General features: G+C 36.7%; 1 protein-coding gene across 4 annotated transcripts in view; it reads right to left on the bottom strand.

Moving 5' to 3' along the window:
- The window catches only part of DNAJB14 (DnaJ heat shock protein family (Hsp40) member B14), a 51,155-nt gene that overhangs the window by 22,243 nt on the left and 9,771 nt on the right, over positions 1–19,141 (bottom strand). For 2 of the 4 annotated variants that reach the window (XM_047798482.1, XM_047798484.1), the window contains exon 2: positions 5,922–6,093. The exons of 1 other annotated variant lie outside the window; for it this stretch is intronic. In XM_047798482.1, coding sequence (XP_047654438.1) covers positions 5,922–6,093 — 172 coding nt within the window. Of the gene's footprint in view, positions 1–2,307; positions 2,647–5,921; positions 6,094–19,141 lie in introns of those variants that run through there. One more of the 4 variants, XM_047798483.1, reaches the window with a different exon arrangement.

Below are 19,141 nucleotides of genomic sequence, written 5' to 3'. Positions count from 1 at the left end.
GGTACCTCCAGAGAGACAAGCCGGATCATTAACCTATTGTGCCACAGTGGGAACTCCACAGAGTTTTTTTTTTTTTAATAATCACATCAACAAAAATCTGTTATGCAGTCTGCTTCATAGTAATAATACTTAAATTTTTCTACTTTAGATATGTAATATTAATGCAAGTTAATTTTATTTCATAAACATGATTTTTTTTATTTAGTCAATGATATTTAATGAGTACCAATGATGTCCCAAGGTGTGAGATCTATTCATGAACAAAACAGAGAATGATCACTGCCTTTGTAGAGACTCATTCTCCCAGACAGGTCAAGAAACTATGTGATAGAAAAAAAGGAGAGAGACATTTACAGAATACCTACTGTGTGTCAGGCACATATTTACAATCCCAATCCATGCCAAAATTCACCGAGCTCTGAAAACTGAATTATTCTATAACAAATTTGACTGCAAAAAATCTGACCTAAAACTTTTAAAGGCAAAATTTGACGTGAACAGATGTAAAGCTGCTACAAAAGTCTTCATTTATTACAATCAAGTTGTGAATATTTGTACCTTTTGCTGCAGAAATGTTACTATTAGGTTATGGGTTACTTACCAGACCCTGCTAAGACACTATGTAATGCATAATACATGCTCCTTATTACCCTTCTAAAATATGAAGAATTCTGAATTCCAAACTATATCTGGTCCCCAAAAAGTTCATGTGGAGAACTGTGGAATCTTATTATGCTGATTGTTTTACACAAATTATCTCATTTACTCCTCACTAGGTAGATATTAATTCTATTTAACCATTGAGGAAATCAAGGTTTTGAATAGTTAATAAATTTCCAAAAGTCATATAACTGAGTAACAGCTGGGAATTGAAATTTATTTCTTCAACAAAAATTTACGGAATACCTACTTTCTGCTAGACACTGTTTCAGACACTATCGCAGTGAGTATAATAGTAAAACAAAACAAACATAAAAAAAACACAACCCTGTTCACATTAAATTTACAATTAGAAATTAGAAAAGAGTCAAGCAACAGACAAGTATACAAAGTACACTACAAAGTAAATTATATGGTGATAAATATTTAGAGAAAAACGAAGTGGCAAAGGGAATAGCAAATGGAAAGAGAAACCTGCTATTTTAAATAGGGCCATTAGGAGAGGTTTTACAAGTGAATATTCAAATCTCAGTTTGTGTGACTTGAAAATCTTGCTGTCTCAGAATCAGAATCAAGAAGAAAAAGAGCCCATTCAGATTCCAGACAAACAATTCACTTCCTTCTATTTGCTTTTCTAATCAGTGTTTAAACAAACTCTGGGTTGGTTTTGGTGCCCAGAACATGCCCTTTCTGACTGTTCTTGCTTACTTAATTTCTATAACTTCTTTAGACCTCAGCTTAGCTCTTCCTTTTCTCAAGAACTCTAGAGTTCTTGAGACTGAGTTTGGTGGCCCTCTTACATTCTTCTAAAGCTCTCTGAACTTTGCCCTACTTCAGCAATTACCATAATGTACCACAGCTATCTGTTTACTTGTCACTACTCTTCTAGACTATCGGGTCCCTTGAAGGCACGACTTGTTTCTTGTTCATCATATGTGTTGAATGGATGGATGACCGGCTCAATCTGAGGGCAGAAATTGTAAAGATCTAAAAGTCACTTTTGAACCAAAGGTAGTAAGTGCCATAAGAAAAACACCAAAGTTGACACCAAACTTTGACACCAAAAATCTATTTGGAATAGACGAGAAGGCTATGGGACATGGAATAGAGCTAAGAATATGACAGACACTATCTGAACACTGAAAACAAAAGGCAGTGATTAACAAAACAATGAACAATCCTAAATCATTACTAGGTTTGAATGCATGAGACGTCTGTTTATGTACCAGATTAATCCTCTAAACTTGTTTTGTTGAAATTTCCTGAGCACAAAAGGCTAAGCAATAGCAAAAAACCAGCCCAGGAGAGGGCCGTTAGGTAGTATCAAAAAATAAGGTTGGAATTCACAGTCCTTTAGAGTGGGTCATAAAGCTAAGAATGGTCACAAAGAGAACAGAGGTAGGAAAAACAATCATTTTACTAATTCTTAGCTGTACCTAGTACTACCTTATCTTCCCCGCACTGAATTTTTCATCATACGTTAGAGGAGAAGTTCTTCGAGAAGCCAGCAGAAAGGTATAAAGTTGACATCACTAATGAACAAGTTGTAGACTATATATTTCAAGTAATGCTACAAACACATTTATTGACTTAATTTTTCACATCTGAATGGGAAATTGCCATTCACATATTAATTTTAATCCATATATTGTTCATCATACTCCTTTTTGCCAGCTAAATGCATCTGTCAAACATTTTATAGTTAGCTTCTTACTAAAAATTCAAACCTTCTTCTCCAACCTCAGGAAAGGAAGGAAGGAAAGAGAAAGGGGGGGGGGAAGGAGGGGACTGATGGAGGAAGGAAGAAAAAATTTTAAAGGTAACCTATTACCTGCATGGGAGGATATACAGTGCAAAAAGGCCAGAAAGATTTGTCTGGGAGCTCAACAAAGGAAAAGCATGTCTGGTTCAGCTTTTTTATCTTCCTTTATGTGCATGAAAGCATAGCGGGTGGGAGACGAAGGTCCTCGTTCAATTTTCTTTTTCCTATGTTATAGATAATGCTCAAGTAAAGTCCAAATTCAGTTAGTGTTTAGGTAAACAATTCTTTATTCCTGACACAAAAGATTATTTACTTTATAAGTGTAGCAAAATTATTTATTTTTTCATTTAAATCAAATCCTAATGATATCCCCATAATTCAAATAACAGTTACACAGAAGTGTTCCCAATTGATAAATATAATGATGGCTCAGATAGTGATTCCACACTGATCCTGTAAATTTTTAAAATAAAATTGGGCTTTTCTTCAATGAGATATTTAAAACTCCTTCAAATTAGATCCATGATACTTTTTGCACTGTAATTTTTCAATATATCTCAACTCAAAGACAACAAACAGTGCTTAGTTTCACGGAATATGAGTTGTACAAAGTTACACACTTTTTCTTCAGTCTTACGATAAGCTAGCTCTTAATTATGCAATGGATGCAATATTATTGCATGGCTTCTCCCATTGAGCCAAACTGTCACTGAGCAACTTGTTTGCATAATCGTGCTAACCAACAAGATAACATGGCTTTCTTCAGAAAAATCCCCTGTGTATAGGTAAAACAAAAACATAGCATGTGTTTGCTGGTTACTACCTCACTAAAGCAACATTTATGAAAGCTAAAATAATGAATAAGTGTTACCTGATTCAGCTAAGCGACTCTAATACAAGGTACCAAACAAAAGAACTTGGAATAACTAGGGAATCTACTAAAGAAAGCTCTGATCACATTACTCCCCAAAGGAAAAAACTGCATTTATTTAATAAAAAAGGCATGGTAAAATTATTGACCAGAGAAATGATCTCTAATACAGGCATACTACTTCTCAAGTTTTTGATCTCAGCTCTTTCTTTCTAACTCTCAGAGGACAATCTCATCTCCAATTTCATCGAGAACACAGACCCAAAAGATAGGAACTCCCTCAACATTTCCAGCCATCCAATTTTGGCCATATACAAAGTGGATCTTCACCCACCATCATGTTTCACTCTTCCAATTTCAAAATGTCTCCCTACTTACTATACGAAAACAAAGAGAGATCAAAACAAAGCACTGCTCTTCCTTCCTTATTTCTACCCTACCTTGAGCTACTGCTCTTTTCCTTTCAAGGCTAAGGATAAAAGAAATGAAGAAAAAAGATCTTTAAAAAAACAATACCAGATTTAGGAGATTGCTATTCTCCAAAATTTTTATTTTTTTTATTTTTTGGTAACATTTTCAAATACATAGGTAATTCTATCGTCTTTCAAAAAAAAAAAAAAGATCACAAAATAAATCTAAGTAAAAATTACATATAATGCAGTTAACTTCATGTAGGTCTTTCAGTGAGAACATGTTCTCCAAATAAAAAGTTAATTTCTAAAAAAAAAATTACAATTTGTTTTTGGAGAGACGTGGTTTCCCGGAACACACTTCAGCATACTATTTAATGGTTTTTCTTAAAGATTTCAAAAGCAGGTCTCTCATTTATTCAATTATCTCACTTATTTGGGTACCTATGACACAATACTACAGTTATAAAAGTGGTTAGCAACATTATTTATATTCCCAAAGTACTTCACTATCACCCATGCTAACCAAATATCCTTTACATGACTTTTCCACAATTAGGGAATCACTGTTTATCACTGTGGTCACACAAAGACAAAATATTACCATCAAAGATTTAGTATCTGAACACGTAAGAAGAAAAGAAAAATATAAACACATCAATACTTGATTTAAAACTGACTTAAGGGAGTTCCCATCATAGCTCAGGGGTAATGAATCCAACTAGTATCCATGGATGCGGGTTCAATCCCTGGCCTCGCTCAGTGGGTTAAGAATCTGGCATTGCCATGAGCTGTGGTATAGGTCACAGATGTAGACTGAATTCCGAGTTGCTGAGGCTGTGGTGTAGGCCGGTAGCTACAGGTCCGGTTCAGCCCCTAGCCTGGTAACTTCCATATGCTGTGATTACAGCCCTAAAAAGATAATAAAATAAAATAAAATAAAATAAATAAAATAAAATAAAATAAATAAAATAAAATAAAATAAAATAAAAATGACATAAATTCCAAATTATGGTAAGTAAAAATTAACTAAAAAGTAAGAATGTAGAGAAAAGGGTGAGAAAAGAGAGAAAATAAGGTTAAAAGAGAAAAAGATAAGAAAGGGCAAAAGAGAAAGATAACTAGCTTTTTTTTTTTTTTTGCTTTTTTAGGGACACGTCTGCAGCATGTGGAGGTTTCCCAGGCTGGGGCTGAACTGGAGCTTTAGCTGCTGGCCACAGCCACAGCCACAGCCACAGCAATGCAGGATCCAAGCCACACCTGTGACCTATATCACAGCTCATGACAACAGCAACATCAGATCCTCAACCCACTGAGTGAGGCCAGGGATCAAACCTGCATCCTCATGGATGCTAGTCAGATTCATTAACCACTGAGCCACAATGGGAACTCCAAAAGACAACTGGCTTTATCAACTCTTCACTTTAGCTAGTTCACTGTACTACAATTCGCTCTCTATGTGGGAGGATCCTATTAATCATGGTTCAGTCCTTCATCCTTACACTTTAGCTTTCACTAGCGAGCAATTTCAGTGTGACATAAATACGGCTTCCTTAAGCTGTAGCAGGAAACAAATCAGCATTTTTCTCCAGTGTTTCATACTCAGAAGTTCATTTTCTCTCCAGAAAATTTTTTCTTAATTATAAAATTAATAGTCAGATCTCTAAAACCCACTTCATTAACTTTCCTATCCTACCTAATTCTTCTGCTTTAAGCTGAAGTATATTATTAAGTAAAATTAAAACACTGAGACAGAATAAGCAGAGTATAAGAAATATTAAAAGAAGATATTATAGTATTTGCATATATATAGACAGCCTAAAAGAAAGAAAATTTTAAAAAATCCCCATCATCCATTAATACAAGTAGGAAATTGAAGTGTTGCAACAATTTTTCTCTCAGATGATTTTCTCCTGCTTTCATATATATGACAAAACAATTCTTTATCCTTTTTCAATACTGTTATCTAAACATTGTACTGTGTTAAAAAATTGAAACAATTTTTCTCAAAAAAATGTTGAAGCTTTGTGGCTTAGAGTTAGTTTAAGAGATGGAATCTTAGAGTTGGTAACTTATAGACTGATTTAATAAAGAACATCAAGTGTAAGATACCCAGAGTTCTATTCAATTATAATTCAAACACACTTTTCAGGTGTTATAACATTAAAATTATATTAGTATCAGTTATAACTTACACATAAGTCATATTTAATCCTACCTGAGAACTCCATCCACTTGGTCTTTGGTGTAGCCTTTTCCACTTTCACCACTACCAGACGAGTTGTCCTTTGTGCAGTTAGGCTTGCTTTGATCCCCACTACCTGATGGTTTTCGGTAATGAGGGCTATTTCCCGCAGTGCTTCCATTTTTCATAATTATTTCTAGTAGTGCTGTACAAAGATACAGAAAGCATACTATGACTATTTACATTAAAGTACATATAATACACACTCTTGAGAAGAAAGCTGACAAACCGTATACACCAGAAAGATGTATCATGGGGTCTTTTTAAACAGCAAGCATTTCCTTATATATTTAACTGTTCACAGGCTACTAATCAGCATTTAGAAATAGAAATTTTTTTTCCTTTTACAGCCACACCGGTAGCAAATGGAAGTTTCCAGGCTAGGGTCAAAAGGGAGGTAGAGCTGCAAGCCTACACCACAGCCAAGGCAACAACAGATTTGAGCTGAATCTGCGACATACACTGCAGCTTGCGGCAATCCCAGATCCTTAATGCACTGAACGAGGCTGGGGACTGAACCCACATTCTCATGGACACTATGTCAGGTTCCTAACTCACTAAGCCATAATGGAAATTCCAAAAGTAGAATATTAAGAAATTTAATAACTCAGGAGAGACGGGATTAGGATGGCACAGCAGAAGGACTAGAGCTCACCTACTCTCATGAAAAACAACAAAATTACAACCAACTGCTGAACAACCATAACAAAATAGCCTGGAAACTATGAAAAAAGACATCCTATTCCAAAAGGCAAAGAAGCTACTTTGAGATGGTAAGAGGGGCAGCTATGCGATGTAAGCAACCCCATACCAGCTGGCTGGGCCACCCACGGACTAGAAAGTCTCACCCCACAGGAGTGAGAGTTCTGAGCCCCACATCAAATTCTCATGCCTGAGGGTCTGGCACTGGCAGAAGAAAACCCCAAAGCATTTGGCATTGAAGGCCAACAGGGCTTGTGCACAGGAGCTCCACAGGACTGAGGGAAACAGAGACTCCACTCCTGAAGGGCACAAACAGGCTTTCATCTGCGCAGGGTCCCAGGATACAGCAGAGACTCCATAAGAATCTGGGTCAGACCTCCCAGTAGATCTTGCAGTATCTCCTAGGAAAACAGGGGGTGACTGTGGCTCATTGTGGAGGAAGGATATTGGAGGCAAATGTTCTCAAGAATAATCATCAGTGTGGCCTTCCCTGGAGATGGCCATTTTGGAAAAATCTGGTCCTGTCCATCAGGCCTGAGAAGCCCTAGGCCAAACAGTAAACCAGGTGGGAACACAGCCCCACACATCAGCAAACAGGCTGCCTGAGTTTGTCTCTGTCACACTCAGAGACAAAACCCCACCCACCAGAAGGATAAGAATCAGCTCCACCTATCAGTGGGCAGACATCAGAAGCAAGAGAGGTTACAACCTTACTGCCTGCAATAAGGAGACCACACACACACACAAATCTATGCAAAATGAAAATTCAGAGAACTATGACCTAGATAAAAGAACAAGGGGAAAAAAAACCCAGAAAAACAGCTAAGTGATCAGGAGATTAGAAAAAGACTTTAGACTAATGACAGTAAAGATGATTCAAGATCATGGAAATAAACTAGACGCAGAGACTGATAAATTACAAGAACCACTGGACAAAGAAATAGAAGATTTAAAGGCTAAGCAAACAGGAGTTCCCTTCATGGCTCAGCGGAAACGAATCTGACTAGGAACCATGAAACTGGTGGAAATCACTGATGCAGACAATAAAAGAAAAAGAAATGAAGACAGTCTAGGAGAACTCTGGGACAACTCTAAGCATACCAACAACCGCATTATAGGGGTACCAAAAGAAGGAGAGAGAGAGAAAGGGCCAGAGAAAATATTTTAAGAGATAATAGCCAAAAACTTCCCTATCATGGGAAGGTGATTCTCTAACATGGAATCACTCAAATCCAGGAAGCACAACCAATACCATATACAATAAACCCAAGAAAACACTCTGAGGCACATTTAATCAAACTGACCAAAGTTAAGGACAAAGAGAAAATAATGAAAGCAGCTAGGGAAAAGAAATTACAAGGGAACCCTGATAAGGTTATCGGCTGATTTATCTATCAGCAGAAACTCTAAGGCTAGAAAGGAGTGGTACAATATACTTAAAGTGATGAAAGAGAAAAACCTCCAACCAAGATTACTCAACCCAGCAAGGCTCTCATTCATATTTGAAAGAGAAATCAAAAGCTTTACAGATAAGCTAGGAGAATTCAACAACACTAAACCAGCTTTACAACAAGTACTAAAGGAACTTTTCTAGGTGGAAAAGAAAATGCCGCAATTAGAAACAAAAATATTACAAATGACAAGGCTCATCGGTAAAGGCATACATATAGCAAAGGCAGGAAATCATCCAGACAAAAACATGCTAACAAACCCAGAAATCACGAGGAGGGTACAAATGTAGGATACTGGAGATACATTTACAATTAAGAGACCAGCTATTTAAAACAATCGTGTGTGTGTGCGTGTGTGTGCGCACACACGCGCATCCCTATATCAAAATTTCATAGTAACTGCAAACTAAAAACCTATAATAGATGCACACATAAATAAGAAAAAGCAATTCAGGGAGTTCCCATTGTGGCTCAGTGGCTAACAAATCTAAGAACCATGAAGTTGCAGGTTCGATCCCTGGCTCACTCAGTGGGTTAAGGATCTGGTGTTGCTGTGAGCTGTTGCAGATGTGGCTCGGATTCCACTTTGCTGTGGCTCTGGTGTAGGCTGGTGGCTACAGCTCCAATTGGACCCCTAGCCTGGGAACCTCCATATGCCGCAGGTACAGCCCTGGAAAAAGACAAAAAGGGAAAAAAAAAAAAAAAAAAGCAATCCAGGAGTTCCCATCATGGCTCAGGAGAAACTAATCTGACTAGTATCCATGAGGACACTGGTTCGATCCCTGGCCTTGCTCAGTCAGTTAAGGATCTGGTGTTGCCACAAGCTGTGGTGTAGGTTGCAGATACAGCTCAGATCCTGAGTTGCTGTGGCTGTGGTGCAGGCTGGCAGCTGTAGCTCCAATTCAACCCCTAGGCCTGGAAACTTCCATATCCTGCAAGTGAGGCCCTAAAAAGCAAAAGTAATAATAATAATAGTAATGACCTTAAATGTAAATAGACTAAATGCCCCAAACAAAAGACATAAACTGGCTGAATGGATACAAAAACAAGACCTATATATATGCTGTCTTCAAGAGACCCACTTCAGTTCAAGGGACACATACAGACTGAAAATGACAGGATGGAAAAAATATCCCATGCAAACAGAAATCAAAAGAAAGCTGGAGTAGCAATATTCACACCAGATATAAGAGGGAGTTCTCTTTGTAACTCAGCAGTTATTGAACCCGACTAGGATCCATGAGGATGTGCGTTTGATCCCTGGCCTCACTCAGTGGATTAAGGATCCGGCACTGCCGTGAGCTGTGGTGTGGGCCAGCAGCTATAGCTCCAATTCAACCCCTAGCCTGGGAACTTCCATATGCCATGGGTGTGGCCCTAAAAGAGCAAAGAAAAGAAGGAAAAAAAGAATGTTATAAGAGATGAAGAAGGACATTAGACAATGATCAAAGGATCAGTCCAAGAAGAAGATGTAACAATTGTAAATATGTATGCACCCAACACAGGATCACCTCAATATGTAAGGCAACAGCTAACAGCCTTAAAAGGAGAAATTGACCACAACACAATAATAGTGGGGAACTTTAACACCCCTCTTACAGCAATGGAGATCATCCAGACAGAAAATTAACAAGAGGAGTTCTCGTCATGGCTCAGTGGTTAACGAATCCGACTAGGAACCATGAGGTTGAGGGTTCGATCCCTGGCCTCACTCAGTGGGTTAAGGATCCGGTGTTGCCCTGAGCTGTGATGTAGGTCGAAGATGCGGCTCAGCTCCTACATTGCTGTGGTTGTGGTATAGGCTGGAGGCTACAGCTCTGATTAGACCCCTAGTCTGGAAACCTCCATATGCCGTGGGAGCGGCCCTAGAAACGGCAAAAAGACAGACAAAAAAAAAAAGAAAGAAAGAAAGAAAAGAAAATTAACAAGAAAAAAGAGGCCTTAAATGATGGACTTAATAGATATGTATAAAAGATTCCATCCAAAAGCAGCAGAATACATATTCTTGTCAAGTGCACATGGAATATTCTCTAGGATAGATCACATTTTTGGCCACAAATCAAGCCTTGGTAAATTTAAGAAAACTGAAATCATATCAACCATCTTTTATGACCATAACACTGTAAGACTAGAAACCAACAACAACAAAAAACTGCAAAAAAAAATAAACATGTGAAGACTAAACCACATGCTACTAAACAACCAATGGATCACTGAAGAAATCACAGAAGAAATTTAAAAATACCTAGAAGCAAATGACAGCAAAGACACAACAATCCAAAAACCTATGATATGCTGCAAAAGCAATTTTAAGAGGGAAGTTTATAGCAGTACAAGCCTGCCTCAGGAAACAAGAAAAAATCTCAAATAAAAAATCTAACTTTACAACTAAGGCAACTAGATAAAGAAGAACAGACAAAACCTGAAGTTAGCAGAAGAAATCATAAAGATCACAGCAGAAATAAGTGAAATAGAAATGAAGAAAATCATAGAAAAGATCAATGAAACTAAAAGCTAGTTCTTTAAAAAGATCAACAAAATTGATAAACCCTTAGCCAGACTCATCAAGAAAAAGAGAGGATTCAAATCACTAAAATTAGAAATGAAAAAGGAGAAGTTACAATGGGCATCACAGAAAAACAAGGGATCATAAGAGACTACTACAAGCTACTATATATATATGCCAATAAAATGGACAACCTAGAAGAAATGGAGAAATTCTTAGAAAAGTACATAATCTTCCAAGAGTAAACCAAGAAGAGGGAGAAAAGGTGAATAGACCAATCAAAAGAACTGAAATTGAAATTGTGATTAAAAAACTTCCACCAAATAAAAGTCCAGGACCAGATGGCTTCACAGGCAAATTCTATCAAAAACTGAGAGAAGGAGTGGCCACGGTGGTACAGCGGTAGCGAACCTGACTACTATTCATGAGGATGCGGGTTCGATCCCTGGCCTCACCAGCATCGCCTTGAGCTGTGATGTAGCTCGCAGACACTGCTTGGATCCCATGTTGCTGCAGCTGTGGTGTAGGCTGGCAGCTACAGCTTTCATTCGACCCTTAGCCTGTGAACTTCCACATGCCATGGGTGTGGCCCTGGAAAAAAAAAAAAAAAAAAAAACTCAGGGGAGAGTTAACACCTATCCTTCTGAAACTATTCCAAAAAATTGCAGAGGAAGGAACACTCCCAAACTCATTCTATGAAGCCACCATCAACCTAATACCAAAATGAGTCAAAGATACCACACACAAAAAAAATAACAGGCCAATATCACTGATGAACACAGATGCAAAAATCCTCAACGAAATACTAGCAAACCAAATATAGCAATGCATTAAAAGGATCGTATGCCATAATCAAGCGGGATTTAACCCAGGGATGCAAGGAATTTTAAATATCTGCAAACCAATCAGTGTGATACACCATATTAACAAACTAAAGAATAAAAATTGTATGATCCTTTTTATAGATGCAGAAAAAGCTTCTGACAAATCCAACATCCATTTCTGATAAAAACCCTCCAGAATGTGGGCACAGCTCAACATAATAAAAGCTATAAATGACAAACCCACAGCTAACATCATTCTCAATGGTGAAAAGCTGAAAGAATTCCCACTAAGATCCAGAACAAGACAAGGAGGTCCGCTTTTGCCACTTCTCTTTAACATAGTTTTGTAAGTCCTAGCCATGGCAATCAGAGAAGAAAAAGAAATTAAAGGAATCCAAACTAGAAAGAAGTAAAACTATCACTGTTTGCAGAAAACATGATACTTTACCTCGAAAATCCTAAAGTTGCTATCAGAAAACTATTAGAGCTCATCAATGAACTTGGTAAAGTTGGAGGATACAACATTAATACTTAGCAATCAACTGCATTTCTATATACTAACAATGACAGATCCAAAAGAGAAAGTAGGGAAACCATCCCATTTACCATCGCATCAAAAAGAATAAAATACCTAGTATTAAGCCTACCTAAAGAGACAAAAAACCTGTACTCCGAAAACTATGAGACACTGATGATAGCAATCAAAGATGACACAGATGGAAAGACAAACCATGCTCTTGGACTGGAAGAATCAATACTGTCAAAATGACTACACTACGCAAGGCAATCTAAAGATTCAATGCAATCTCTATCAAATTACCAAGGGCATTTTCCACGGAACTAAAACAAAATATTTTAGTTTGTTTGGAAACACAAAAGACCCAGAATAGCCAAAGCTATCCTGAGAAAGAAAAATGGAGCTGGAGGAATCAGGCTCCCTGAATCCAGGCTATACTTACAAAGCTACAGTCATCAAAACAGTATGGCATGTGCACAAAATCAGAAATACAGATCAATGGAACAGGATAGAAAGCCCAGAATTAAACCCACGGACCAATGGTCAACTAATGCACGGCAAAAGTGGCAAGACTATACAATGGAGAAAAGACAGTCCCATCAGTAAGTGATGCTGGGAAAACTGGATGGCTACATGTAAAAGAATTAAATTAGAACACTCTCTAACACCTTACACAAAAATAAACTCAAAATGGATTAAAGACCTAAACATAAGACCAGATACTGTAAAAGTCTCAGAGGAAAACATAGGCCAAACACTCTTTGACATGAATCTCAGCAATATCTTCTCAGCCCCACCTCCTAGAGTAATGACAGTAAAACCAAAAATAAACACGTGGGACCTAATTAAACTTGAAAGTTTTTGCACAAAATAAAGGAAACCCTAAACAAAATAAAAAGACAACCCACAGAATGGGAGCAAATATTTGCAAAAAAAGTGACTGACAAGGGATTAATCTCCAAAATATATATAAACACCTCCTGCAGCTCAATATCAAAAAAACAACCCTAACCCCAACCCTAACCCCATTAAAAAATGGGCAAAAGGTAGATCCTGTCGTGGCTCAGTGGTAACAAACCCAACTAAGATCCATGGGGATGCGAGTTTAATCCCTTAATCCTCATTCAGTGGGTTAAGCAAGAGAAAAAGAAAAAAAAAAAAAGGGCAGAAGATCTAAACAGATAATCTCCAAAGACATATAAAAGGTCAAAAAAAAAAAAACACATGAAAAGATGTTAAACATTACTAATTATTAGAAAAATGCAAATCAAAACCACAGAGACACACACACAAACACACACACGCACATACATACTTTGCGTTTTAGGGCCGCACCCACAGCATATGCAAGTTCCCAGGCTAGGGATCCAATCGGAGCTGTAGTTGCTGGCCTACACCACAGAAATAGCAATGCAGGATCCGAGCCATGTCTGTGACCTACACTACAGCTCACAGCAATGCCAGATCCCTAACCCACTGAGCAGGATCAAACCTGCGTCCTCATGGATGCTACTCAGATTTGTTAACTGCTGAGCCATGACAGCAACTCTCAAAACTATATTTTGATATAAGGTACCACCTTACACCACCCAGAATGGCTGTCACCAAAAAGTCTACAAACAATAAATGCTGGGGAGGGTATGGAGAAAAGGGAACCCTCTTACACTGTTAGGAGGAATGTAAATTGGTGCAACCACTATGGAAAACAGCACCGGGATTCCTCAAAAGACTAAAAATAGAATTACCAAATGATTCAGCAATCCCACTTCTGGGCATATATCTAGAGGAAACCATGACTTGTAAAGATACATGTACCCCAATGTTCATTCCATCACTATATACAATAGCCAAGACCTGGAACGATCTAAATGTCCATCAACAGAAGAGTGGATAAAGAAGATGTGATACGTACATACAACAGTGTATTACTCAGCCATAAAAAAGAATGAAATAATGCCACCTGCGGCAATATGGATGGACCTAGAATTATCATGCTAAGTGAAGTTCAACAGTGAGACACAAACATCATATGCTATCACTTACATGTGCAATCTAAAAAAGGATACAATCAACTCATTTGCAGAACAGAAACAGACTCACAGACTTTGAAAAACTTAATGGTTACCAAAGGAGACAGGTTGTGGGGGAGGGATGGATTGGGGGTTTGGGACGGAAATGTTCTAAAATTAGGTTGTGATGATGGTTGTACACCTATAAATGTAAAATTCACTGAATTTAAAAAAATTTAATAACTCAAAATTACTATCATCTAATTACTTATGACATATTTTCATTTGTCATATAACGGTGAAATTGTAGAATACCAAAGAATAAGACAGTCCTTAAAGTAGCTAATGAGATTACCTACAAAGAAACAGAAATTAAACTGCCTATTTATTTCTCATCAGCAACAATGGCAGCGAAATGAATACCTTCAAAATGTTCAGGGAGAATAACTGTCAATTTAAGGTCTGTACTAATTCTCTGAACATTAAACAAGATTAAAAACATTTTTGAACAAACAAAAACTGAGACAACTTACCATTAAGACTTCACTAGAGGATGCTATGATATACACAGTTTGAATAGAAGGAAAATGCTTTCATCCAGGCTGAGATGTAAAAGGGAAGGGGCATTATGGGGTCCAAATACTGTGTTCAGTGTGTGAATAAATCTATAATATTGAGTCTATAAAAAAAATATATATATATATGTCTGGGATTTGCTATAATATACTGGAGGGGCATAAAAGAGGTGGTAGAGACAATACATGAAATAAGATTGGCCATATGTATTCATAATGGTTAAACGATGGGAGAGTGACAGGGACTGATTATGATATTCTTTCTCCTTCTGGGTAAGCTTGAAACTTCCCATAATAAGTTATAACTAAACATAAAAAAAAAAATCAACAGAACTAAAAGGAAAAAACAGAGAAATCCACCATGATAGTAAAAGATATTAACATATTTTTAATCCATAACTGACACTGGGTAGATTAAATATTCACTAAGAATTCAAATGATATACACATCGAATTTATCAAGTTTTATCTAAGAAACATATACAATTATATTCATTCTTTACAGGTACACAGGAATGAAAATTGACTACATTATAATTAGACTGTAATACTATCTTCTTCAAATCTCAAAGAATTAGTATTATAATATGCAATAATCACTAAGCACAATGTGAGGAAGAAATCAATTACAAAACTGTAACTGGATAAAATGGGTTTGAAGGGGAAAAAAATCTAGACAATTTATGTATCAAAGATTCAATCATAATACAAATAAAAAAACAGAATTGAATAAAAGGAACATAATGACACATCAGAACCTGTGGGTCAATAACCACTGCCAGTACAACTGTGTATCCATATGCAAAACAAAGAATTTGGATCCCTTCACACCATACTTTAAAAAATTACCTCAAAATAGATCACACATCTAAATTTAAGAGCTGAAACTCTAAGACTCTTAGAAGAAAATACAGGAATAAATCTTAATGCCCTTGATTTAGGCAAAAATTCTTAGATATGACAAATGAAGCAAAATGGAAAAGAAAAAAACAGAGAAACTGGACTTCATCAAAATTAAAAACTCTAACCTTCAAAGAATAATAAAGTAAAAAGACAACCCAGAGAATGGGAAAAGTATTTACAAAATCATTTATCTGCAAAAGACATATATCCAGAATACATAAAGAATTCTTACAACTCAATAATAAAAAGACCAAAAACTCAATAAAAGAAACAGGTAAAGAATCTTTTTTTTTTTGTCTTTTTGCTATTTCTTGGGCCACTCCCGCGGCATATGGAGGTTCCCAGGCTAGGGGTCCAATCGGAGCTGTAGTCGCCGGCCTACGCCAGAGCCACAGCAACGCGGGATCCGAGCCGCGTCTGCAACCTACACCACAGCTCACGGCAACGCCGGATCCTTAACCCACTGAGCAAGGCCAGGGATCGAACCCGCAACCTCATGGTTCCTAGTCGGATTCGTTAACCACTGCGCCACAACGGGAACTCCCGTAAAGAATCTTAATAGACATTCTCCAAAAGAGACAGACAAATGACCAATAAGTACATGAAAAGCTGCTCAACAACAGTAGCCACTAGGCAAATGAATATTAAAACTATAATGAGATACCCACTAGGATGACTCTAATCAACAGGATGGACACTAACAAGTGTTGGCAAGGATGTGGAAAAACTGGAATCCTCATACAGTGCTGGTGGTAATGGAAAATAGTGTGCCCACTTTGAAAAATCATCTGGTAGTTCTTTAAAATATTAAACACACAGTTACCATCTGACCCAACAATCCTATCCCTGGTGTATACCCAAAAGAAATGAAAACATACATGGACATAAAAACTGGTTCATAAATTTCCTTAACAGTATTGTTCATAATAGAAAACAAATGGAAACACTCAAAAGGTCCATCAACTGACGAATGGATAAATAAAATGTGATTATATCCATACAACAGAATATTATTTGACAATTTAAAAAATGAAGTATTAATATATGTTACAACATGGACAAACCTTGAAAACATGCTAAGTGAAAAAAGCCAGTCACCAAAGACCACATAGCGTATGGTTCCATTTATATGAAAAATATGGACTATGCAAATCTAGAGACAGAAAGATCAACTGTTGCCCAGGGCTAGTGGGAAAGGAAGGATGGAACTGAGGAGAAATGAGGAGTGATTGCTAGTGAGTATGAGGTTTTTTTTCCCGGTGATGAAGAAAATGTTCTAAAACTAATTGTTCTAATGGTTGCACAACTCTGTGAACCCACTGGATGATACACTTTTAATGAATTAATTGTATAGTATGTGGCTTATATATTAATAAAGCTATTATATACATATATATTTTTAAAAACACTGCTGTGTCATTGGCCAATTTGCAAACATACAAATACTTAAATCTTTCTATTTTATATACAAGAATTTTCTACCATATCTTTTCCCTAGCTAATATATTTAAGAAGTCACCAAAAACCTAAGAAATTCATCTTTTATAACAATCTAGTTGTAAATGGTAAAAAAGGCTCTTAGCAATCCATTAGTTATTAACAAGGTAAGTATTACAGTCAATTTTTAACTACAGTTTAGTTCATATATAATGCAGTTACAACATTAACCTTGACAGCAGAAGCCAGCATGGAATGGGGGTAGTGATTCACAAACTTTTTAATAGGAAAAAGTCTATGGAAGTTCTGAGATGTCATCAACTTAAAGTTTAAATCTCTGCAAAATCAGAGGAATTACACAGCAACATTGAAACAGCATATACAAAATCCCCAAATATAAGAAGATAAGGAGAAACCACCAAAAGTTACAAGATCTATGTGGGTATTATTATCTGTGTGGTTAGAGGTAGAGAAGAGTAATGTTTTTCTGTACCAGTCCACAGAACAAAACTCCAAAATAGCAAATAGGGACTCTCTATGAAGCACAGCAGGCAAAACTGAGAAGGGTGAGAAAAAAGGAACAGGTTTTGGTCCCTACAATAGCATGTGAGTGCAACAGTCCACCATAAACTCTTAAAGGCAAAAAATACTTCAGTCACAATTCTCAAAACTAATCTGCCAAAGTCCTCTTCCAGAACAAAGCCACACCAAGGAGAAGCTGCCGGGAACAGGACCCAAAACGAAAAGGATAGAGGCAATAGAAAGAAAAAGAAAAGAGAAACTCTGTACAAAGTGGAGGAGAAAGCAGTGAGATCTTACATAATAAGGTGAATTTTTTTGAAACTGGAGAAGATTTCTGTGTGTTTAGAAAGGCTAACTAACTTCACATAAAAATGAGTAAAAGAAAATAAGAGAAGTGAAATCAGATATAAAGTTATAAGAGAAAAAAAAAGAAGAGGAATAAATCTTTGAACATAATTAAAGCATACCACAAAGACTTGCCAACAAAACAACCTACAATTTCAAAACAAGTGGGAAAGACTTTTAAAAATTATATACAACAAAAAAGAACAACATGAATTAGAATTAAAACAACCCCCCCCCATTATCTACCCAGAGCTTAGAAGATAAAACTTGGATGAAAAAATAAAAAAGAAGGAAAAACCAATTCAAAAAAGACTAAACTAGAAGAAACAAAAGAATCAATAAACACAATAGATAATGTTGTATAAATGAAAGAATATAAAAAGGAAGGAAAAATTTAAAACTGAAACAAATGAAAAAGAAAAAATTACAAAGAAAATGGCAAATCCTGAAGATTGTTAAAGAAGATCCAACACATATAATAGGAGTCCTGAAGAAGAAAAATAAAGGAAATAAATCCAATATAATAATAATTGAAGAAAACACTTCTGATATAGAAACAAAAACATCTGAAACCATACAATGAAAGGGCAAATGACATACCTAAGAATACTGACACAGAAAAAAAAACATCAAAATATATTCTAGTAAAATTAATTGGGCATCTAAAGATCAAATGACTTACAAAAGAAAGAAAATTAGACTGTCATCAGACTCTGCTCCTAAGTGGTACTCACATAAAACAGTACAATAATATATTTAGATATTCAAAGAAAATTTGAGCCAAGAATTTTGCATCCATCAAACTATCTTCAAGCATCAAGACCCGAAATGAAGAGTTCTCTTGTGGTACAGTAGGTTAAGGATCTGGCATTGTCACTGCAGTGGCTTGGGTCACTGTGGTTGGGTGGGTTTGATACCTGGCCTGGGAACTTCCATATGCTGCAGGTGTGGCCCCCCAAAAAAGACCCAGAGATAAACTGTTTTCAACATTCCAGAATGCTCTTAGGGAGCATAGTTCCCACAAGGCTTCCTAGAAATCTATTAGAGAACAGGCTTCAGAAATCCAAAATAGAGATACAATGACATAAGAATTGATGGTGAGCATTAAATGTAGTGACCTATCGAGATAAGACTGAACAGGAAGTAAAAGAGACTTATAGAGTATGTAAGGATAGTATGTTCTGACAGTGTAGACTGGTTCAAATATTTTTAAAATGGTGGGCTTCCTCTGCTTTTCATTTCACTTGGAAAAAAAACTGTCTTCTCTTTCCTTCTTTTTCACTTGGCAGCTGAGGCCTGAACTAAGGAGGCAGTAAGAGCCAAAAGAGTGGCTGAGCTATAGGGCCTGCATCAATGGGGTCAAAAACTCATTACATACAGGGGAAAATGAACAAATAAGTAA

The sequence above is a fragment of the Phacochoerus africanus genome, chromosome 10 (assembly GCF_016906955.1).
Source record: "Phacochoerus africanus isolate WHEZ1 chromosome 10, ROS_Pafr_v1, whole genome shotgun sequence".
NCBI classification, from domain to species: domain Eukaryota; kingdom Metazoa; phylum Chordata; class Mammalia; order Artiodactyla; family Suidae; genus Phacochoerus; species Phacochoerus africanus.
Note: the sequence above shows the minus strand (reverse complement) of the source record. Positions and strands in the feature narration are given on the sequence as shown.